The sequence below is a fragment of the Aureobasidium pullulans genome (genome assembly GCF_000721785.1).
Source record: "Aureobasidium pullulans EXF-150 unplaced genomic scaffold scaffold_42, whole genome shotgun sequence".
Taxonomy (NCBI): domain Eukaryota; kingdom Fungi; phylum Ascomycota; class Dothideomycetes; order Dothideales; family Saccotheciaceae; genus Aureobasidium; species Aureobasidium pullulans.
The window spans coordinates 95,158-118,364 of record NW_021941062.1 but is presented as its reverse complement, the minus strand read 5'-3'; the positions used below and the strand labels follow the sequence as shown (position 1 = coordinate 118,364).

General features: G+C 47.6%; 6 protein-coding genes across 6 annotated transcripts; 2 read left to right on the top strand and 4 right to left on the bottom strand.

Moving 5' to 3' along the window:
- Window positions 1-8,476: 8,476 nt before the first annotated feature.
- On the top strand, window positions 8,477-9,115 carry M438DRAFT_247130 (uncharacterized protein; the record flags this gene model as incomplete). Its single annotated transcript, XM_029899599.1, has 2 exons — window positions 8,477-8,762; window positions 8,856-9,115. Coding segments are annotated over 2 exons (546 nt in total), but the record flags the coding sequence as incomplete, so codon positions are not given.
- Window positions 9,116-14,846: 5,731 nt separating this feature from the next.
- M438DRAFT_169457 (uncharacterized protein) lies at window positions 14,847-15,465 on the bottom strand. Its single transcript, XM_029899107.1, has one exon. The coding sequence runs from the start codon at window positions 15,299-15,301 to the stop codon at window positions 14,957-14,959; it is 345 nt and encodes a 114-aa protein (XP_029754943.1). The 5' UTR covers window positions 15,302-15,465; the 3' UTR covers window positions 14,847-14,956.
- Window positions 15,466-15,962: 497 nt separating this feature from the next.
- On the bottom strand, window positions 15,963-16,855 carry M438DRAFT_169455 (uncharacterized protein). Its single transcript, XM_029899106.1, has 2 exons — window positions 16,236-16,855; window positions 15,963-16,176 (listed from the first exon to the last, which is right to left on the bottom strand). The coding sequence occupies exons 1-2, from the start codon at window positions 16,717-16,719 to the stop codon at window positions 15,998-16,000; spliced, it is 663 nt and encodes a 220-aa protein (XP_029754942.1). The 5' UTR covers window positions 16,720-16,855; the 3' UTR covers window positions 15,963-15,997.
- A 1-nt stretch (window position 16,856) lies between these two features.
- Window positions 16,857-17,745, bottom strand: M438DRAFT_169463 (uncharacterized protein). Its single transcript, XM_029899108.1, has one exon. It carries the CDS (start codon window positions 17,611-17,613, stop codon window positions 16,993-16,995), a length of 621 nt encoding a protein of 206 aa, XP_029754941.1. The 5' UTR covers window positions 17,614-17,745; the 3' UTR covers window positions 16,857-16,992.
- A 1,807-nt stretch (window positions 17,746-19,552) lies between these two features.
- M438DRAFT_350230 (uncharacterized protein) lies at window positions 19,553-20,527 on the bottom strand. The gene has a single exon (XM_029906583.1). The coding sequence runs from the start codon at window positions 20,489-20,491 to the stop codon at window positions 19,637-19,639; it is 855 nt and encodes a 284-aa protein (XP_029754940.1). The 5' UTR covers window positions 20,492-20,527; the 3' UTR covers window positions 19,553-19,636.
- Window positions 20,528-21,308: 781 nt separating this feature from the next.
- M438DRAFT_340413 (uncharacterized protein) lies at window positions 21,309-22,374 on the top strand (the record flags this gene model as incomplete). Its single annotated transcript, XM_029904321.1, has 2 exons — window positions 21,309-21,891; window positions 22,088-22,374. 2 exons carry the CDS (start codon window positions 21,309-21,311, stop codon window positions 22,372-22,374), a joined length of 870 nt encoding a protein of 289 aa, XP_029754939.1.
- Window positions 22,375-23,207: the final 833 nt, after the last annotated feature.

Genomic DNA, 23,207 nt, shown 5'->3' with positions numbered 1-23,207 from the left:
GAAAGACTAAGCGTACCCGTCCGTACGCCTACGTTGCCGCTCTTACCGCCCGCTATACTAGTTCGATACTAAGAGGCTTATCTCTCTAGAGATAAGAGACCTACCCCTATTATTAAAAGTTTACTAGACCTACCTGTACATTAATCGATCGGGGAGGAAGGTTCTATCGCTGCTAGCAACAAAAAGAGAAAGTTTATTAGAGGGACAACGTCTAATAATAGTAACTAATAACGGAGACGACGAGACGAAGAACGATACTTTACTAACTCTAAGCTATCGTAGTTCTTAAAGTCTACCGAAGCCCGGCTATTACGAGCGGCTTACTATATAAAGGTATACCGTAAGCGGCACTTACGGCATTATAATAGTTTAAGGACGCTATCTCCTCTACCTCTATTACCTTTCGCTATCCTTTCTACCTTACTACCGTCTATAACATCGAAAGAAGCTATCCCGCTCGATAGCCCGTTATTATCGTCGATACTACTACCTTCTCTAATCTCTAAAACCTACTATACTTATAGTAGTAACATCGAGGATTAATTAATCTAGAATGTCTCGCCTTCGTATAGGATACATTAACGTCCGTAGCCTAATAAGCGACAAATAGCGTGCTTTACTCGCCCTTCTAGACTCTAGAAGTTACGATCTACTATTCGTAGCCAAAACTTGGTACGTCGGTTATAACTTCTACTCTCTCGACCGACACTTTATTACCTTAATAACCTAAGGCTAAGATGCAAAAGTTATAGTAGCTAAAGGTCGCCTAAGTAGTAGTATGTACCTGCTCGGTATAGTAGAGGCTAGAGGACGTATATACGGCGTTCCTAGATTTGTTAGCGAGTCATCTATTACCGTGTCTATCGATATAGATTACTTTATAGTTTTAGGTGTCTATCTGCCTCCGAGCATAACTCCCGTAGACATATAAACTATACTCGACGGCTTGTCTAAGTCCTTATCTATAGTTTTAGGTAACATTAACATACGCTTTTAAGATAAGGTGTATTAATAAGGCGCGCCTAGACTACCCGATCGACTCGCCGTCTTTACCGATTTCCTTTTATAGTAGCGTATCGATCCCTTCTTCTATCTAAAGCTATTATTACCTTTGCTACTATTACTGCTATTATTACTATCGTCGTTGTCACCCTTGCTACTACTGCTATTAACTTCGCCGCCTACTACCTTTATAGACAACTAGGCTAAAACGTCTTCGACATCGATGTTCTAGACCTAACTTACTATAGACCACTATTTTATAAAAGGGAGACATTAAAGAAGGTGTACTCTTCGCCTATTCGATAATAAGAACTATACCTAGATCCGAACAGACTATCTCTATATACTACATCTTATAGTTAGCTCCGTTAAGAGTCGAAGAGGTCTTAATAGTCTATCTATCGGCGTCGATAAGAAAAACGATATTCCCTAATATAAGATTAGCAATCTAGCTAAGGATAATGCGCTCCTTAAGATTACTAAAAACTTCGAGACCTTACATTCGTCGTCTACGATAGAAGCTATAGCAGATGTAGATAAGATTAATACTAGACTTATAACATTATATTAGAAGATCTGTAGATTAGTCCTCGGTCAAGTTAATAATCGATCTAAGAAGAGTGTAGATAGCAACGTTACTTCCTCTAACGATAGTAATAGAGAAAGAATAAGAAAAAGAAGAGTAAGAGGCGATATAGAGGTCGAGACTAGCGAGGTTAGTAATGATACTACTACTACTACTACCATTACTACTACTTCTATCACCGTTGCTACTACTACTTCTATTACCGTTGCTACTACTACTACTACTACTACTACTACTACTACTACCCCTACTACCTCTTCTATAATAATAGGTAGCGCAAAACCTACCCTCTTAACCCTAGAGGATGACTAATCGTTCGAAAACAGTGTTCGGCTTTATAAAAAGGCTACAATTATTTCTAAAGAGAACGATGTCATTATACTAATAGAGAGAGCAAAGGTAACGAACGTTATAGCACTAAACGAGAACCTCGTATTACTAAAGGGGAGATATACCTCTTCGAAACGGTTATCGCTACTATTAAAACCGCCGTCGTACTTTACTGCCGTCACTAGTACGACGGCTGTTTTATAATAGTTCACTTCTTATACTCTTCCTTATGCTTATCCTTACCTTCTATCTCTATTTACGATCGATTAGATTATGCTAGAAATTATGCGACAAGATGCTTCTAAATCTTGCGGTGCTAATAGTCTACACATTTGCTTCCTTAAAGCTCTTATAGACTGTCCCGCTTTTCTATAGTCGCTCTATTACTTGTACGTATAGTGTCTCTTATCTATAAGAACACCTGCTACTTAGAATGAAACCGAGATTTACTTGTTAATTAAAGACACTACTAAACCGTAGGATGCTAATAACCTTCGCCCGATTATACTAATCTATATGTTTCGTAAGGTGTTCGAACGTCTCTTGCTCTCTCGATTCGATTATGACGGATAGGCTAAGATCTACCCTATATAAGCTAGCTTTCGTAGCTACTATTCGACATACACTAATGCTACGATAGTTTACTACGCTCTTTCTACCGGCTTACGTAAGATCGCCGTCTTCCTAGATTTTAAGTCTGCGTTCGATGTCTTAGACTATTCTATACTCGAACATGTCCTTATCGAGCGTAGTTGTCTATCCTACTTGCTTACCTTAATTAAGAGTCTTATGTTCGATAACGTCCGATCTAGGGTCTTAGTAAACGGCGAGGCTTTAGACTAGTTCTAGCGGACTTGCGGTGTGTTATAGGGCTCTCTAATCTTACCTTATCTATTTAACTTCTTCGTAGATGACTTAATTATAGAGCTTAACATTAACTATTTACACCTCGGAAAAGACCCTATACCGTATACTCTATTCTATGCTAATAACAGTACTTTGCTTCCTACCGACTATAACGAGGTATAGCAGCTTCTATAGATTATAGAACGCTAGTTAGATGTTAACGGTCTAAGACTAAACGTACGTAAGTGTAGTTATATGTTATAGTATCTAATCCTATAGGCGCTCTTTCTTAACTATAGGACAGAGTAGATTCCGCTTATGCAATAGTACGACTACCTCGGTTTTCTAATAATAGCGTAAGGCATTAACTTCGAAGCACATCTTACCTATCGTATCGGTGCGGCTATAGCGCGTGCTAACTTCCTATCGATCTCTTCGGATTTATAGGGTCCTATATATAGACTGCGCGTGTTTAAGCGGTACCTCGCCCCTATGTTTAAGTATAGTGCACCTCTAGTTGTCGCCTAGGCTAACTCTTACTCGCTAAATGCTACTAAGTTCTAAGCGTACCTTACAAAGATTTAAGACTTAATCTTCTAGATTGCAAACTCTAAGTCATCGTACTATATCGTAATAAACATATGTAGTCTTCCTCTACTAGAGTCGAGATTTCGACTATTAAGGACCTCCTTCTAACGCATCCTTAACGAATCGCCTATATAAAACCTGCTTAAACGGATTATAAGCATGCTACGATTAAGGCTATTTTCTTTAGCATTTATATACGCTCTATCCTATAACTTCGGTTAGAATGCGTTTGTTGTATAAAACAAAATCGACCCTACCGCGAGACCTTAAACATTTAAATAGTACCTTCGACGTAAGCTCTCTTCTATCGTTCTAGAGGAAGCTAGTCGGAAACACCTTACTAAAGTTATTGCGCCTAAATCGAGAAAGGTGCCTAGACTGTTTATAGCGGACATTAGTCTTATAGCGCCTATCTCTAAGTAAGAGACACTCTTCTAGTATTAGTAAGGAAGTTTTATGTTTAGCTTTTGCTATAAGTACAATCTAGACAGAAGTTTTAGAAGAGGCCATAAAAGCTGTTCCCTCTTGCTACATCTATCTAGACTTATAAAGGCTAAACGCGAGCAAAAGCGAGAGCTAACGGAGCGACTTAAGGGTTCCGGACTAGTTATAGACGTGGACATCCTATTAAACAACCGGTAACTAGATCGTGCTACTAAAGTTCTTATGTCCGTAAAAGCCGCTCTAGGTAGGGTCTACTATAATGGAAGATTAGCAGAAGTAGCAGTAGTAGTAGCGGCGGCGGAGACGATAGCGGCTCTAGTTAATGCTAATGGCGACATTATCATAACGGCTAGTCCTAAGTAGAGACGTAAAACTACTCTATCCTAAGCATAATCTAACATAAAACTGCTCCGTGCGTCCTAAGCATAAATCGACATAAAACTGCTTTATCCTAAGCAAGGAAAGTAAACTACTCTACCCTAGACATAATATAGCGTTTAAAAGGAGTCCTAGGATAGGTAAGGGAGGAGTTAGTAGGGTAAGTAAGAGAAAAAGATGAGGCTAAACCCTTAAGGAAACAATATCCTTAACCTACAACTAACTATAGAGTGTTTTTCTTTTTTTCTACCTAGTACTAGCTTTTACCTTACCTTTCCTAGTCCTAAGTATCTAACTAGCAAAACTGCTCCGTCCTAGATATAACGAATAAACTAGCCTTACTAAAGTAAGTAGATATAGACTAGGCAAACTAAAATGGGAATAAATAACACTCTGTAGTCCTAGAGGAAAAGGACACACTAGAAAAACACCTCCTAATAGGAAAAGATAATTAGACCTTCTATCGAATATATAAAGGCGCTAGCGTCTCGCGTAAGGGTAAGCTAGCAATAGCTCTAACGAAAAAAGCGTAGGCCCTATACGCTAGTCTTATAGTACGGAAGAGGACAATAGAAACGAGGACTAGGGAGCAGGCTTTAGACAGGAGCTAGACCTAGCTACGGATTATAATAGAACTCTTCGACCTATCTAAACTGCTACCGACTACTAGCTATTAGTCGAATCCTAGACCGCCTTAGTTTAGCTAAGACATCTAGGGGGAATAGCTAAGGAGCATCTCGATGTAAGCTAAGGGATTGCGCTAGAGGTATATTAAGACGAGCAGAGAAAGTAATGCCTTACTCGCGTAATCTAGTGTTTGCGAGGGAGGATATAGAAAACCCTACGCATTAGTAAGAACATCGTAAGAGTTAGGAGAAAGAGGAGGAAAGGGGAGTCATTAGTCTCTAAGAGAGACTAGCCGAGAAAAAGCTAGGGGATAGCGATATAACATTAGAAATCGTCGAAGGGTTATCTAGTCGCTTTGCTAGTCTACGAGCCAGATACGGGGGTCTATTTAGGCCCCCTACGATTCTAGCAGGAATAGACCTAGATTACGGCGACCGATGAGGACGGCAGCATACTAATTAAAGGCTATAGGAGGAAAAGAGTCTTAGGGCTAGTTCCCTTAAAGTACTCTAATAAAAGAAGATCTAGGAACTAGATAATCCTAACAAAACTAACTAGCGGTAGACACTACGCTCTACTACGGACAGATTTCGTAACAAATCCGGACAACATCTTAATATTAGGCCTAGATGGTAGGACTACGTCTCTTACTTTGCTAGAGCCCGATACTACTAAGGGAGAACGAAGGATAATAGATCTAGGCGACGACCTCGGAAAACTCTAACTAATAGAGACCTTATTAGGAGATTTATAAGCGGGACGTTCTAATAAGCGATGATTAAATCCTCGGACGGGAGCTCTCCTAAACATTTAATAGCTTATGCTAGTGGCGGCTCTAGCATCGCGCTCTTCCCCTAGCTTACCTATCGATAAACTCTTAGAGATACGGATTCTCCATTATATTTTAGTCCCCTAGATTAACTTCACTAATAAAATTCGGAACCTCTATATATAGAGGGAACAGAAGGACCGCTAGCGCACTATAGCGCGCTTAAAAAGGACTTTACCCTATTCTATATAATGTCCCCTACTTTAGAAGGAAGGGGGTTACTTTCCTTTAGCTAAGACGGCCCTANAGGTAGCTATCCTTCTCTCTTCCTCTACATTATAGTATCTTATAACATGTTCCTATTAGGTCCTTCTATAACATTTATGTCTTAGTAACTTTCTTTCTTCTCCTTTCATTTAATTAAACTATAAGAAAAGATTAGAAAAATAGAAAACTCTCTTCTCTATCCATTTAATATAAACTAGTATACTCTATCTATAGCTAAGTAAGCTTTTATACATCTTTACTTAAAGTGTAACCACTAGTGGCCTAAGTCTAAGTTTGTTTAGGGCCGACATAGTATAGAACAAACTATAGCTTAATGCATGAATTGTAGACGTCCTTAGGGCGCTAAGTATAATGTAACGTAGTATACGAACTATAATGGTTAGCCTTATAGACCTCTAAGTTATACTCGAGTATATATAGCAGCTTATACTTAAGAGGGTGCTTTGCCTACCCCTACGCATGCTAGTCCTTCTACTTAGTTAGGCTCCTATCCTTAATCTAATGCTTTTAGATAGCCTTATGTTTAACCTCGGCTAGACTAGTATGCCTAACCTAGCTTCTTTACTTAAGCTCTATACCCTAGACAGGGCTATCCGCCTTCCTATCTATAGGCTAGAGCAACGCCGCCTTTTGCTACTACACATCCTTACGGTTAAGGAGCAGCACCTAATGCCTATCTTCAATCTTCTACATCTGCATCTTAGTATACATCACAAATGCTACAAGACTATGCATTAAGCTTTAATACTCCTTTTAGTAGTCTAGGTAACATTCTACTCTTAGGATCCACCTATGCTACTGCCTAACAATCCTAATAATTAGCGACTAGTGCCTTAAGCCCCTTATAATACCCTACTAGCCCTAACTACAACACATTCTATTCTCTATCCTCTAATGTCGGCTCTACACTAGCTAGCTTTAATGCATTACTAGTCTAGGCTACCGCGAACCCTCTTCCTAATCCGATTAGATTTCGCTTACTAACCCCTCCGAACAGTTTTTTCGGTCGAGGGTTCGGCACGTTTTAGCCGCCCGGCACTCCCTTAGTTTATGATACTCCCGGGTCGAGTAACTTATACGGGGTAACCCCGTAGCCGCCGGGTATGCTACGTCTAGCTCCCGTAAGACCTCCGCCTAGCATGCAGCTGCTACCTCCTGTGAGACCTCTACCTAGTATCTAGATGCTAGCTCCTAGCTTCGGACCTGTATCTGTCGGAGGGACTACAGATTTAGCAGGTTCTGTCTACGGCACGGCTTAATCTTAATTAAGTGATGCCCGTAGTGCTAGTCCTTTGCCTCTAGGCCTATAGCATATCGCTTCTACCGCTTAACAGCACGCCACTGCTAGTACCCTTCTTAGATCATATAGTACTGCATTCGTGCCAGGTCCTAAGTCTCCGACAACCCTACGTCGCCTAGCCCCCATTAACACAAGATTAGCAGCAGAAGCAAGAGACAACTATCGTTTTATTATAACTATACCCGTCGAAATGGCTGCTAGGCCAGTTCTAAGCCTAAGACCTGCTCCCGCCGTACCACGGTCTCGAGTTAACCCTTAAGGACCTGCTTCTAGCAGACCTAAAGGTTCAACATTCGCTGTTGCCGCGCCTGCTGTTATGCCACCATCGGCCGCATACTTTTGGTGCACTGGTGGCTGTGCTCGAGCGAGACCCACGTCGGTCCTGGCCAAACAATACAACGTCAACGGTAACGAACCTGTCTGTCAATACTGCGTTGATGGTGGTGTTGACATCACAAAACGGTTGGTGTATTGTGTTGGTGGCGGACATGTCGAGAATGAAGTGTCATGTCCTTTGCGAGAGTGTGCTCGTCACCAGCCGCAACCTCAACCTCCTGTAGCTGCCCCCATCCACAACCTTACTCGTCAAGCTCCCCCTACATCAAGAGATTTCCACCAAGCCGACCTTGACCGCATCCAGAGGTTCACCAACACCATGGACGCTATTCAACTCGCTCAATGTGCCGTATGCAGCAGAGACTGGTTCTCGGATGATCTCCGTATCAACAATGGTACTTGTCGAGAATGTTCATCACGAGCACCGAAGGATGTGGATGTTCATCTCCCACCAGTCTTTGGCACCGAGAATAGCATGCAGCCACCTCCCATGCCTGCAAATCTTCCCCGCCTTTCAATCCTTGAAGAGAGGATGTGTTCAATCATGCACACTTCCAGTGAGATTGCACAAGTCCGTCCTGGTGAAAGCAAGGGCAAGATCATCTCCCACCTTCACGATGAAGCTCGATTGTACACCACTCTTCCTGTACCAGTCGAGCAGATCAACTACACAATCATCATTCCTACAGGTTATGATGCTTCACAGTTCCACGAAGAGACCATGGTTGATAGGGAGAATGTGCGAAAGTTTCTTCTTGGAATGAAGCGCATCAACCCTCGCTATCGAGGTGTCACCATTGACAATTCCTACATCAACACTTTACCACTGGTCAGAACATCCATGGTGACCTCTCTCCCTACACACACCACTACACCAAGTTCGATCACTGCTCTTCCCACGATGGGTCGTCCGATGAGAGTCGCCATGCCGAACCTTTTAGCTCGTCCGATCCCCAGCACACACTTCGCTGCGTCTACGACCTTTACTACCATTCCCATCATGGAGGTCAACAAGACACGGCCCTTCTTGTCACTCTCCTTTCCAACCCTCTATCCCACCGGTGAGGGTGATTGGATCTCACCACGTTCTCGGCACGTGAGGTTTGAAGTCTATGTTCGTAATTTCCTGACACACTCAGACAAGCGATTCGCTCAGCATCCACAATGGCTGTTCTACGTATTCAACATCTTGATGAATCGTCAAATCAACACCAGGAGCACCTACCTTGGCAAGGAGATCGCTGGAGCTCTTACCGAGGATGAGCTCCGTGCTGCTCTACAAGATGATGATCTCACCATTCTACGTAGAGTCTTTGATTACGGATCTCAGGTCGTTGTCGGTAGTGCCCCATGGTGGCAAGGCCAGAGAAAAAAGCTTTGGGCGATGGTAAACTTGATTGGTGACCCCAACTTGTTTGTCACCTTGTCATCCAACCTTCTCGAGTGGACTGATCTACATGCGGTCCTTCCTGGTTTCATATTTGGACACCCTCATACCCGGCAGGAGATTCAAGACATGGTCGACTCCAACCCGGCAATTGTCACTCGCTACATCATGACTCGTCAGAGCACCTTCTTCGAGCAAGTTCTCAAACCTTTGTTCGATGTCGAGGATTGGTGGGGACGTGTGGAGTATCAAAAGAATGGTGTCATACACTGGCACACTGTTCTGTGGACGGCGAATTCACCCAAGCCTAAATGCGATACATCACATCAGAGAGACGTCCTAGCAGCCTTTTGGAATGCGCATGTCGAAGCATGGCAGCATCCCACAACGTCCAACATTCCTGACCTTCGCGCAACTGTTGATATGTATCAGACCCACTCTTGTGCCCAATCTCCTGGCTGCACACCCAGTACTTGTAGATATGGACTCGTCAACATCCCAAACAGAGACAAGGCTGGGCTGGTTCAGCGAGTTACCGGCAAGTGGTTCTTTGAACCCAAGCGAAACAAAAACCTCATCACCTCTTACAATCGGGTTGTTCTCGTTGGCTGGAGCGGCAACATCTCTGTCGATGTTCTTACTGGCAACAAGGAGATCCTCGCCTATGTCTCCAAAGCCAACACCCCCTCGACATACTCCGCTGACAACGAGGTTGGTGAGATTGTCTCTTCTCTGACATCCGCCATACACACCTCTCCCACTCTCCATCCTGTCTTGTCCAGAGTCACCTCATCTTTGGCTCAACTTGTTGGAGGCCGTGAATACTCGGTCCAAGAGATTTGCCATAATCTCCTCCAACTCAACCTCATCCACTCTTCTCGGTCTGTGATCAAGATCGACACCAGAGTAAAGTCCGACCAGAGTCAGCATTCTGTTCTCAATCGCTACCTTAATCGAAACGTGTTAAATCATTCCAACATGACCATGCTAGAGTTTGCATTATTCCGCGACCCCAGGAACGTCACACGCACGTTGGCCAAATGCCAAGTTCCCATGTACATCCCTAACCCTGCTGTCGGATCTTCTGATATGGCCAGAATGAAGATGCTGTTGCATCATCCTTTCCAACTTGATGAGAGCAGCCTGTACACGGCTCAAAACCTATCCAACTATGCGCAAGCATACGACTCGTGCCGATTTCTTCACGCCCCCCATCAGCGTGACTATCTCTTGTCCAATGATGCCGTTGTAGAAAGTGTCGAGGACCTGGAAGCATTCAATACTCTTCTCGAACTCATCAGGTCTCAACATAACTACCAAAACACTACACTTGGTCAGCGTGACATTGACCTCGCCATGGATTGGTCGCCTCACGTCGGGCAGCTGGATGTCATGGGTATCGATTGAAACTTTTGGTCGGCATCTGCACATGTCGATCCGTCTCCTACCCTACCTTCTTCGCCCACCGTATCAGCTGCAGACATTACGCAGCATGATTTGTCAATCAAGGACATCCTTAGCTCTGATCAACTCAAAGTCTACAATCACGTGATTCCCCTCGCTGACACCCTGTTATCGTCCGCCATGGCCGACAAACCCTTCCTGGTTCAGATCGATGGAGGTCCAGGCACTGGGAAGTCTTTCCTCTTGGAATCAATCTATCAGAGAATCAATAGATTCGCAACTTCCCTCGGCTACCGCGGCACTCCTTTCATCAAGGCTGCCCCAACCGGTGTCGCCGCTCGAAACATTCAAGGCTCTACCATTCACGAAACGTTCGACATTGGCATCAAAGGATATCTCGCCCTCGATGCAGCCAAACTGGCCAATCTCCGTCAAAAGCTAGCTGGTCTAAGAGTCGTGATTCTCGATGAGAAGTCCATGATTGACAGGGTACTTCTGACCAGCATTGATCGAAGATGTCGCGAACTCACTGCCCTCTCCGACAAATTCTTTGGCGGACTATCGGTCATCCTTGTTGGTGACTTCTTCCAACTAGAGCCGTACACTAGATGGTCATTGTTCAAGTCTGAGATGTGCCTGTCATACCTCGCTTTTACCAAGTCATTCTTTCTGACCACCGCTCACCGTCAAGATCAAGATGTTGTGTTTCAGCGCATTCTTACCGACATCCGCAACGCTCGCGGTATGAGTGATGTGAATTGGAAAGCCCTGACTGCAAGATGTATGTCGGAGATGTCCGAGGCAGACATTCATACTTTCAACGACGCCGTCCGTCTTTACTACACCTGGAACCAGGTTGATAGGTACAATGCAGAGCAGATTACCAAATCCCTCCAGCCCGTCTTGTCAATTCCTGCCTCTGGTAACAACTCCCGTGTCAAGTCAGACGAGGCAGGTGATCTACCCAGTGTCCTCACCTTGACTCTTGGAAGTCGGGTCATGGTCATGGAGAATTTGAGCATTCATGACGGTGTTGTCAATGGCAGTTTTGGCACTGTCAAGGATATCCGCTGGCGTCAAGGCGAGGTTCCCCGCCGTGATCCTCCATACGCCGTTCTTGTTGAACTGGACAATTACACTGGGCGTACACTCCCTAATCCTCTACCTGACGGCTCACGCGTCATCCCCATCTTCCGGTCTACGCACACTGTTCAACATCTTGGTTTGACCTACCGTCGTACTCAATTCCCATTGATTCTTGCTTGGGCTACCACCGTTCACAGATCCCAAAGTCTGACCCTTCAAAAGGTCGTGTTGGACATCTCGCAGCATCAATTCACGAGTGGATTGTTGTATACCGCAATCTCCAGAGTCAAGACTCTTGGAGGACTACTTTTGGAGGAGCCTGTTGACAAGGCCATGTTTGATGGTCCGAGAACTGAGAGTGAGCAGCAGAGACTTGATGATGAGCGTAGAAGAAGGGCCGGTCAGTAGAAACATACTAAAGTCTTGTTAGCATCATGGCGCTATGCAATGCAATAGTTCTCTTCGGCGCTATCATTCTCGCATGGTGTGATCATGTCTATGACTTTTCCAGCTCCATACTGCTAATCCCCGTGCTTTGCTTCTTTCCTCCAAACAAGCGAGTTTCTGCGGAGACTTTGTTCCTGGTGACATACGCGAGGTGACAAGAGATGCAATAACGTTCTAAGATGACGGTCTTGTGGATTGGAGCTGTCGACGCACAACGCAGATAAAAGAAGTGCTCATTCCTTTGAGCAATCACAATGCCTATCGTTGCGATACGGGAGCGACTCTGAATGAAAGGCGCTTGCTGGACAAGCTCTATACTCGAATCTCTTGTACATTGTTCCATAGTCAAGTTCTTTTTCGCAATTGCATGCCCAAGTGATCTCGCTGTGCTAGCAACCCTGTCCTTGTGGTCGAGATATTGTGAATGGATCCGAAAAAGGCCGGTATCTTCATTGCAGACAATAAGATGATTAGTGTACATTTGTGATGTCCCTTGTATTTGCCTGCCAAGGTCTAGCCGCTCTAAGTCATGGAGAAGCAACACCTTGCTTTTGATCCGATTTGATGGCGCTGCGTGGTCATTCATTTGCGTAACTTCAGCTAATCCAACATGCAAGAGACAAGGATTAGACAGAAAAGATCAATGGAACTTCTTTCCAACAGCAGCCTGGCAGTAAGCAAATGTGTAAAGATGTTGAAAGTGAGACCTAGAAGAAGCGTGAACAGGGAACACCAACGCAGAACAGCAAAGACCATGGGCGAAGCTGAAGATGATTGAATGATCAAGCGAACATTGTCAGGGCCAGAGCTAGTACGTACGACAAGATCATGATGATCGGCGGGAAGAACCCTTTATCCTACATGTGGGCAAAAAAGCACAGTAGGTTGTAGAGGAATGTCTAAGATGGCGATGAGGAGGGAAGAAGGCCACTCACGGGGTAGTCTAGTGGTATCCACGCAAAGGCAGAGAACATCGGCTTTGAATGTACTGCTTCGTCGGACACTGACGAGAGAGCTTACCACGAACTGTAGAGAGAAGGGGGCGTCACAGTATATGAGATGGGAACCAGGCTGGAGGAGAATCTACATAGCAAAGCAACTCCTGGGGACCAGATACACGTAGGGCCTGCAGTACAGCAACCTTGGAGGGGCAGAAGACAAGCACGGAGAGCAAAGAAGACCATAGCCATAGATCGATTATAACAATAGAACGCAGCTACAAGCGCCAACGGTATGTCAGACCGATTGACAAGAGCACTGTGTAGGAATGTCCATTGTCCGTCCCAGCCATGCTCAATGCTTCTGTTTTCTGTACCTTTTGTCCCTCCTTGATGTCGCTCGACAACAGCTCTTTCTATGGGGTGCGCTTCTGTGGGTTGTCGTGATGGGATGATGGAGACCTCGAGAATCCTCGTGTCGTGTTCAATCTGAGATGCCAACAGGGAAAGCGTGTGGATTGGAGAAGGCGGAGGTGGTGGGACGAACGATCTGTACGAGATGGGTGAGGTGAGCGCTCAGCCGGATAGTCGGCGAGCGGATAGGGCATCACAGCCATGAAGATGTGTGTTTTGAGCTGTGGTATCCCTTTGATTCGGCTCCTGAAGCGGCGGGTGCTTTGAAAGCATATTCCTTGGGCACACAAGTCTGCCAGGATGTTGATCAGTAACACTTAAGAGCTGCCTCTGTTACGTAGATGTGGCGGGGTGTCTGGTCAAATCCGTGACGGACAATCGTGTGTCGTGATACTCTCGCGCAAGGTGTGGGAGGTAGTGGGCATTGATGTCTCAGGTATCGCAATGTGCATCTGACAGGCGGAATGACAAGCGACGATGATGCGTGAGGTGAAAGTGCCGTTATAATATTTCGGGACACGATGGTACAGAGAGATGAGTCTGCAGTCATCACGCTGGGCAGGAGGGATGGTGGCTAAGTCGGTGTGGTCGAGTGCTGAACGATCGTAACATGGTAGGCGGTGGTATCAGCGAGAGCTTCGGTGGACGGAGAGCTTCGGTGGTCGTGCAAAAAGGACTGAAGCGAATTGAGTGGCCAATGTCAAGATTATACCGAGATCGAGTCAGGCTGGCGAAGTTGTGATTGGGAGTCGTGACCTGCAGACGTGGCAAGTGCAGATACCCAAAAGGTGAAGAGAACTTGACTCTGCAGCTTTGCGGCCTTGGAGAGTTTCTGAAATCGTGTTGAAACCGTGTTGTGGTTACGTCAGTTGAATTGAGTAAACTATGTAAATATCGCTGGTTTTACAGAGAATTCTTCGTCCGTGCGTGCCAAGGCTCCAAATTACCGACACCCATCGGGTCCTTCCAACAAATCGAGCTTCCCCACAACGGCAGCGTGGACCCTGACGGAGATCAACTCCGTGGACAGAAGCCGAGGCCGTGATCGACACATCTCAATTTCAGGCAAGGAGCAAGGAGGATACTGACTTCGAGATGGATTATCCAGCTGCAGATCTCAACAAAGGACGTACTATAATCCCTCGTGTCTTCGATATCTTTCATCATCACGACTATGCAGGACTTTACTTAGAGATATGTCGCCGCACGCCGCACAAACCGGTCTTACCCGAAGCTTGAGCTGGCCTGGTGAGTGATATCATGCCTTGTAGTATAGAAGGGAAGGCTCATATCAGTCATCACGCACTGTACGTTCGATGTTGGAGATCACTTGCTCAATGTAATAGTTCTTTTGGTCACCAGGGTGGAGATGAAGCTAAGATGGCCCTAACTTTGTGGCCACGGGGCTGGACGGACAGGAAGTGTGAAAGCCTCAAAGCAGAGACAGGCGTCATCACCGATGCTGAGGGCCTCGAAGTAGGCAATGCCAGTCTCCTGAACGTCTCAATTGTTCAGTGCAAGACGAAGTGCTTGCACCTGTGCACTGCTCGACAGCACTCCGTATGAGCATGAAGCTCAGATCCCCGCTCTTACTTTAAACTCCAATGAAAGCGGAACTGAACATCAGACTCGCTGTATGGACTTGCCCTCACATCTGCCAGGGACAGTAAGATGGTTGTTGCATTCCCCTATGCCAACAATATGGTTAACGACAACATTATTGTTTGCGTCCGCAACACTGGCGTTGTCGATGTCAAGGGCAATCAAAGCTTGTCAACCTGAGCACTTATGCAGAGAGTACGTCGGGAGGGACGCTGTGTCTGCCTACGTCCCGCTGTGCACCAATATAGCCGATCTCCGAGGAAGTTCGTTCACCCATGAGGACTGTAGATAGCAGTTCCGATGCGAGATATACGGGGGACTGTGGAGTCGAGGTATCACGACCAGACAGACAGACAGACAGACAGACAGACAGACAGACAGACAGACAGACAGACAGACAGACAGACAGGCAGGCACAGACAGGAGATGATGGAACGATCCAAGCAGGACGCAGGACAAATTGTTTATGAAGAGCGAAGAATGCCAAAACGTTCCAATCCGAAGTCACGTCCAGTAGGTCCAGGCTCATGAGACCAGGTTGGGGCTTGCAGCTGCGATACAGTCTTCATGAGTTCTGTCAATTACCTCCCGTCGCCGAAAGGTCCTTGTACATGAAAGATGATTTGAACAATGTCGAAAAGGAAGGTAGCAAAGTGTGCGAGGCATTCAAGCTCTCTGCCTTTGTGAAGAGAATTATCCGAGCTCGGGGAGATTGCTTGCTTCAGACTGTTCTCACTCCATTGAAAGAGAACAGGTCAAGTCCCTTGGAGTTCGAGTGTCTTGAAAAGAGATCAATGGCCAATTAGCCCATGGAAGGAATTCACAGATTCAACAAGTCACCCAGGGTGTATCACCAGAATGAGAGTTGATCGCTACAATCGACTTCACCCGGAAAAGTATGTGTTCCTGTTATCCAAATCCTTAGGCTCGAATTATCCTCTCAATCGAGGGCTTGATCAAAGGCCAGCTGCCGAGACCGGTAATCTTGACATGGTTCTCCGCCTTGCTAGATCATCAGAGTCGAGCTCCATGGGAGAGCGACCGGCGGGACCGGAACAGGCTAAGTCCTCAAGGGCGCGGCGGTTGCGCTGCTGCTCAGTGAGCTGCTCACGGCGCAACAGCTCGTCGGAGGTCATGTTGCGCGTCAAGACATGAGGCAAACCCTCGGTGGACGAGTTGCTGCAAGCACGTGGAACTCGGCCAGGACACGCGTGACGATGAGCTCTTACATGCGGAGGTGGGCGGACTGGCGATGACGGGCGAGCAGGAGAGCATCCTTAGCACGGATGTCATCGTTGAGGTATGGGATGAGAATGGCGGGAACATTCTTGCAGCCGTGCGAGCCGCGGACGCAGCGCCAACAGCTCTTGCGCATGCAGGGCTCATGGCAAGCGTCGCAATCATCTAAAAAAGGACTGTTAGCGTATGCGTACAGCATGGGGACAGCAGGACAGGAGACTTACCCATCTCCTGAGCGGAGAGGTGGTACGAGCAGTGGAGGCACATGAAGGCGAGCATGACCTCAACGGAGCCGACAGCATGGCCTGCAGGAAAGTTGGGTGGAGGAGAGCGGGGGGGTGAGGGCGACAAGACATGGTTCTTCGCCTTGCCAGAGGTTATCAGGGATGGCACATACATTCCTCCTATTTGTCTTTTCTCGACAAGCTTCTCGACAAGGTCCTTGAGACTCCCGGTCAGTCCAAGAGGGAGCCAGAAGAGGATGAGCCGCGACCTGTTCGCAATAAACAATCCAGAGTGCGCGAAGCATACGCGAAGGTCGGGAATAACAAGGTGGGTAGACGAAAAGAGACAGAGAGAAGGTCCGGCAGGGCTAAGGAGGGTTATCGCTTGACGTAAGAAAAGGTGAATGGCTCCAATGATTGCTAGGTTCGGTGGCGCCGAGGATGAAAAAGAGCAAGCGATTGGCAGCTGGTGATCTTGTTCCATCGACGAAGAAATAAACCAAGTTGCTCGAGACGTTGAGCTCGAAAGCAGCGCTAGTGGGTACGTAGAAGTAAGGATATCACAGCGGCAGCATCTTGTCCGGTTTGAAGGTCGCTGCTTTCGGAGGAGCCGTAGAGTTCGGTGAAGTCATTTCCAGTGCCATTCCAGCTGGTGAGTCGGCGACTTGTTGCATGAACCACTTGCCGTGGCCACGCTTCCGTGCATCGAACAACCCTTGAAGGAGCTCACGCCCACCTTCGAGACTGCCAGGCGTTCTCAAGCTCTTGTATGTGTGGCATGGACCCAAAGCATCGGGCGTGGCGTAGGCGAATTGGGACTCAACCGTCGACTCGATCTAACCTTCGGGCGTTTGATGTTTCCCCAAGCTTTCGGAGGCAAGTCGCTGGGGCAGGAGTAGGGCATCAAACACCCTATGGACTTTCTGTGGTGCAGAGTTGGTAGAGAAGTCGATCTTCCATGCTTCGGCGTGCTTCGTCCATGGCTCCATCTGCAAATCTTGTTCTCTTGGTTGTCCAGAATGACCAACTCTCCCAGTGATCCGACATGTACACAGCTGTTGTTGGCCGCGGCCTCTTGTTGTACCAGGGATCTCCAGGTCTCCAAGTCGCTGTCATGGGTGGCATCGGCGTGGAAGGTGTCGAGCAGTTGGGTTTGCAGTTGGTGTTCTCTTGTCTGAGTATGATGCGCAGAGGGAGCGGCTTCGGTTGCTTCTATCGCTGCATTGAAAAGGGCATCCGCGGCCACACAGAGCTTGCCGCAAAGTCGAAAGCTTGCGGGCGTTGCGACTCGCCGACACCAGCTCGACAGCCTCGACTCTTGCCTCAAACTCAACACCACCGACAGCGAAGACATCATCGACCACGAATTCGCGTCCATTCAATCAACCCGCCCGGGCAAACTCACCATGCGCTTCTCAATGCCACTGATTCAAGCGGGACATGACACCTTCGATTCATCGCCTTGAGCTGTCACGCCGACTCGAGGGCTCAACCCGCCTTCCTTCTCGCTCTCCGCTCCACGACATGCTCGACTTGCGACTGCTGCCTAGGATGATCGCTCTTGCGAACATTGTCCAACTGCACCTTACCGAAGTACATTCCCGCGCCGCTTTACGTTCTGGATCAGGATAAGAGGAGGAGATGAGGCGAATACACACCGGTGCTTGCGGTTGCTTGGAGACGACGCCACGGCTTATGAGCGATGATGGAACTGTAACGATGGCGGCGCAAGTCCGACAAGACGACACGACCAGACCCGCTCCATCCAACCACAAGCGACGGTCCGCCCGTAACATCGCTGCCTGTCGCGTACACCCAGAAGTTATGGAACCGGCGCTACCTGGCTACCACAGCTTGTCGCGTTCATCTTAACCAAGACTCCGAAATGGTATCTCTGGCTGATTCAAGACCGCAAGCTCCTTAGCCCAACAACGTACATGCACTCGGCCGAATGATGCGGCCTTCGGCTGTTCACGCCCCAGACCACGAAACTCCCGAGACCCCAACAACTCCTCTGTCCACACTTTCCCAAGATCATACAATCTCGAAAGCATATACATTGCGCCTACGAGCCCTTCGTCCTTCGTCCACGAGCATCATCATTCACGCCTTCCGTCTCAGTTCCACGTACGAGCATCCTTCCTCGACCACCACGCCTGACGCACCTCCGCAATACAGACAGCTGCGACTTGATGGTATTTGGCTTGAAGCGATTTGAAAGAATAAAGAGATGTGCACACTTGAGTTTCCCCTGTCGAGGCCAAACAGTACTTGCGCAAACACTGGGTCGGAGAACTTTCGCAACGTTGCTGTAGCGATCTTCGTGATGCCTCATTCTTGTCGCAACCTCGATGTCGAAGTCTGCATTGGTTCCGCAATCATGCGCATCATGCAACTTACATGGCAGATTCTCAATTCATCAATTCATACTTTTGTACTTCCTCCATACCCCTTGTCCCAACTTTTTCATCTACTCTTCTGTTTACTACGCAGTGGTAATGAAAGAAAGGAGGGTAAACTAAGGGATACACGAGGGGTATAGGTCTTCCCNGTGCGCTTCTGCTTTCGGACTTGGGCAATGACCTTGGTTTGGGAACGATAATGAGCGAGGTTGAATCTCGTGCTGTGTGAGTTATGCAATGGCGTAAGTGTCTTGTGTTCTAATGGTCATGAAGTTGAAGCATGCGACTTGGCGGTGTTGTGTTTTATGTTTCGACGCCGTGGTCCCTTTCTCGACAAGAACCATGTGCGAGTAATTGTCTACGCATTTTGAATCCTGATTTATGGCGATGAGTTTGTTGGACTACTTGGACGGTCTCTTGTTCTTAGTGCGATAATGGGCGTGGCGTGGATGGCTATCTTAAAGTCTGGGATCGTCGTAAACAACAACTCCGCAAGTCTGCAAGCGCTCGGAGATGAAACTCCAAAGTCCGATATCATCTCCACGAGCGCCGCTAACCATTACGCTCTCAGTTCCTCACTAGACGGTTGCACTGATCTCAAAAACATTGTACATTTTCACAGACCAGACAACATCAGGCATGGCTGTAGGGAATGGCTAAAAGTGACAGATCCTCCAGTGTCAGTGTTCACGGCATCAAAAATGGATGAAGAATGTCATAATGTTTTGCAGAAGCTATTCTAAGTAAAGATATCAATGCGAGAGGAGTGCAGGGATTGCCATGTCGGTTGAAAGGCCTAGAACCCATGTCTGCGCAATCGAGAACAGGTAGTGACTGAATGAGTAACAAAGGAGAAGAAGGGAATAAGAGTGGCGGACGCTCGCCCGTCGTCCATGCGGATGAATCATGAATGTAGTCAGAGAAGATTCAAGGAGACCCAGGGGCAAGTCTTCAAGGAGACTTAGGGGCAAGTCTTTAAGGAGACTTAGGGGCAAGTCTTCAAGGAGACTCAGGAGCAAGAGCATCACCAGTACCCTTGACCCAATTCACATGAGTGGCACCAAGCTTACCAACAAGAGGATGGAACAATGTCTGCCAGGCGGAAACTTCAGCAAGGGGCTTGTCTCCAGCAGCAACGATATCCTTGTCTCTGGCAACGACCAAGAAGTCTTGAAGAAGACGGTAACCAACACCTTCAAAGTACCAGACATCATTCTTCATGCTACAGAGCAGACCCCAGTAACAGAGAAGAGCTTGGAAGATGGGATGAGGTCTCTCGTTGGAACGCTCATTGGTCAAGGCCCAGAATTCAGGGGGAAACTCATCAATGAGGATCCATGTAAAGATCTTGCGATCATTGTTGACAAGGACATGAGTGGGGTTGCGGGCAGTCTCCTTTCTGTTCTTCTCCATGGCTTGACTGACGCTGGTGAGGAGCATGAAGAGATTGTCGACGGCAAGTTTGATGTGAGGTTTGACGACTTCCGAGATGGCAGGGGGGCCGAATGTGTCGATCAGATTGTAAAACTTGTCGACAGGCTTGAAGTTTTGAAGCTCATCATCACTCGGGAGGGAGGCGTAACCAATGTTTGAGCGAAGAAGAAGACCAAAGTCGGGTTGTTTGCTGAGTTCAGGCAGACTGTCACGGAGGTCTCTTTGATAGTTGCTCAATCCGTAGAGAGTGCGACAGATGCGGATGGTGTAGTCGTCGTCACGTTGACTCAAAAGACGAGCCATGTAGAGGTGGAAGGGGGGAAGCATGGTCATGAGTATAAACGTAGCTTCGGGTGACTCCTGAGCCTCCTGCTTGAAGAAGTTGCCGATCTTGAACATAAAGTCGATGTGATGATCCATGACGGTCTTGGAGTGCTCAGAGGGGGTTGACGAGTGTGACTGGCGGTCAGCTGCGGAAAGGCCATCGTGGTGCTGGTAGAGAGAACCCAAAAGAAATGCGAGGTGTCGAAGGACGGGGTAATGGACGAGGAGATTGTCGAATTGACGGAGAAAGGTGGCGACCAGAGCATCACCCACCAGGGTAGGGACAACTTGGGTTCTGAAGAGCTTGAAGTTGATGACGTATGGCGATTCCAGGCAGTTATAGTTCTTGCGTTCGCAGCGAACACATCTTGCAGCGTTGTCGGGCATGTCACAAGTCTTGCTGTGGGAGGTGCATTTGAGGCAATTCATGAACCTCTTGTTGCTGGGGAACTTGACTTCCGACATGATGGTTCGAGTAGGGTGGATGGAGAAGAGATGACTGGGTTTCGAGAAGCGAGCTAAGAAAACTCAGGGGTGTTGGAAGAAGGAGAAGAGAAGACTCAGGGGTGTTGGAAGAAGAACATGAAGAAGGACAGAAGAGGATGGAAAGCTTAGGAATATGGAAGGGTTGGTGGGTTACGGATACCTGCATAGCGAATATTATCCGGTTTCATCATTGAACTATCAGTCAAAGCAAACGTATCTTTGTCGCGCAAGGAACTTTTTTTCTCGCACGAGGTCATCCAAGCAAACCTGCTGTCCATCAACACTGCGGCATTCCAACTACCCTTGCTCCCCATCAACACCCCTTTCTCTATCATCGAAACTGCTACCAGCAATTCGTACTCTCCCCTTATTACGCAAGTTGCTAGCTAGAGTCCAGAGCTCATTCATAAGACCGACTTACTGCAGAATGTCGCACTACGATCCTCTCGGTACCGTTAATGAGGTCTTCCGCCTTCTCGCTCCCGATGCCAGAGTTGTTTGGGAAAGAGACGACAAAGGCGAGATCAACCACGTCAAGTACAACACAATCGAAGCCGCTTCAAAGGCCCGCGATGCCGTCATGGAAGAAACCAACAAGAATGATGCGACCGCTCTCAATAAGATTGAAGAAGATCACCTTGCCGAAGAGCTCATCGAAGAAAAGCCTAGCCGCGACGCTCTTGCCGACTATTACGCTGCTGTGAGCGATGCCATCCGCAACAACACCCCTATGCCTGAACCGTACAGTGTTTCGGATGATTCCGACTCCGCTTCCGAGACTGGTGATGTTCAGGAGAACAAGGAGAAGCAGTCAGTCCACGATACCCCTGGCTCGACTTCCAAGGAGAAGAAGAAGGTCATGATCTGTGAGGAGGATCACAGAATGCCGGCTACAACTCATCAGGAGTATGTGGAGGCCAGAGAGAAGGGGGGCAGGGAGAAGGCCGGCAAGGAGAAGGTCGGCAAGGAGAAGGCGGACAAGGAGAAGGCGGACAAGGAGAAGTCGACTCGTGAGTACATACCGTTCCCCCCTCTTTTTCAACCCCTGTCCGGCCGTCAGTAGAGAGTTCCCAACTGTCACACTCTCAGTGGAGGGCTGGACTGATCTCAAAAACAACGTGCCTTTCTACAGCATGCATGGAACAGAGCTCTGCACAAGGAGAGGCCACTCCTAAAGATGATGACACTGACTGGAGCACCATGCAGTTCCCTCCACCGCCGCAGACAAGAAAGGCAAGAAGCGCAAGTCTAACGGTAACGAAGATGCTGCCACCGATGCGAAGAAGCCCAAGCAGCGCCAGTCTAACGGTGAAGAGCATGTAGCCAACGGTCACACCGCCGACAATTCTGGCATCAACAGTGGTCCTAGTTCCGAGGAACGTTCCAGCAAGAAGCGTGTCGCCGAGGAGATGGAGGATGGAGATGTTGAGGAGAACAAGTCTGTTAGAAGCATCAAGAAGATGAAGAAGAAGGGAAAGAGTGCACAGAAGTAGACAGTGATCCATCATGTAGCGTCCCGTGCCGCAATGAGATGAGAACAGTTTGATCAGGGAGGCGGCGGACCCGGCACAGGGCTCTCAATGGACATCTCTATGTTTCCGAATACCCACGTGCATTTTGATGTGCATACTGTGAACAGCAATTGACAGAGGAGATGGGAGAAGTCCTTGATCAGGGGTATAGGCATGAGGCTCTCACTCCCTCTCGCCTGTATAGCCTTGCGACCTTGGCTTCAAAAAGGCATAATGCTTTTGATGATCAAGTACATGTCCATCGAGAGCGGTACTCTGATCTCTTTGGACCTACACCAAAATCCATAAATCATTGTGCCTTTTGACTGCCATGTTGCAAGGAGCATTTGCTATGCTGAGAGCTCGGTTCTGGTGCAATTCCTGTGCCCCTACATGTACGTTGTCCCCTTCTTCCATCTCTTTCGATCTGATCCTTGAGCTTTTGGGAGAGTTGGTGCGAATTGGCGCATGACCTGCAACACGGCGGTTGGTGCTTGACAGGACGAGGTTGCGCATGTGGATGTTGAGTTTCTTGCAACTGGGGAATTGCCTGTCGAGAAGATCTACTTGTCTGAAACCTGGCCCTTGTCAATTGTCGCTCTGACCATTCCATAACTCACATGCTCTTCGTCGCGGTGTCTGTGTGTATTGATGGCATGAGCTCGTTCATCGGAAGAGTAGTCAGGCTCTACAGTGACTCGGTCGGGCACATTTTCGTCTAATGGTAGCGAGGAAGCGAATGTGCGTAAGAGGGTTGTGGTTGTGCGGTTCTGGGCGGGAGGGCGACGAGTGAGCAGGCGACTCGCTCAGGCAGG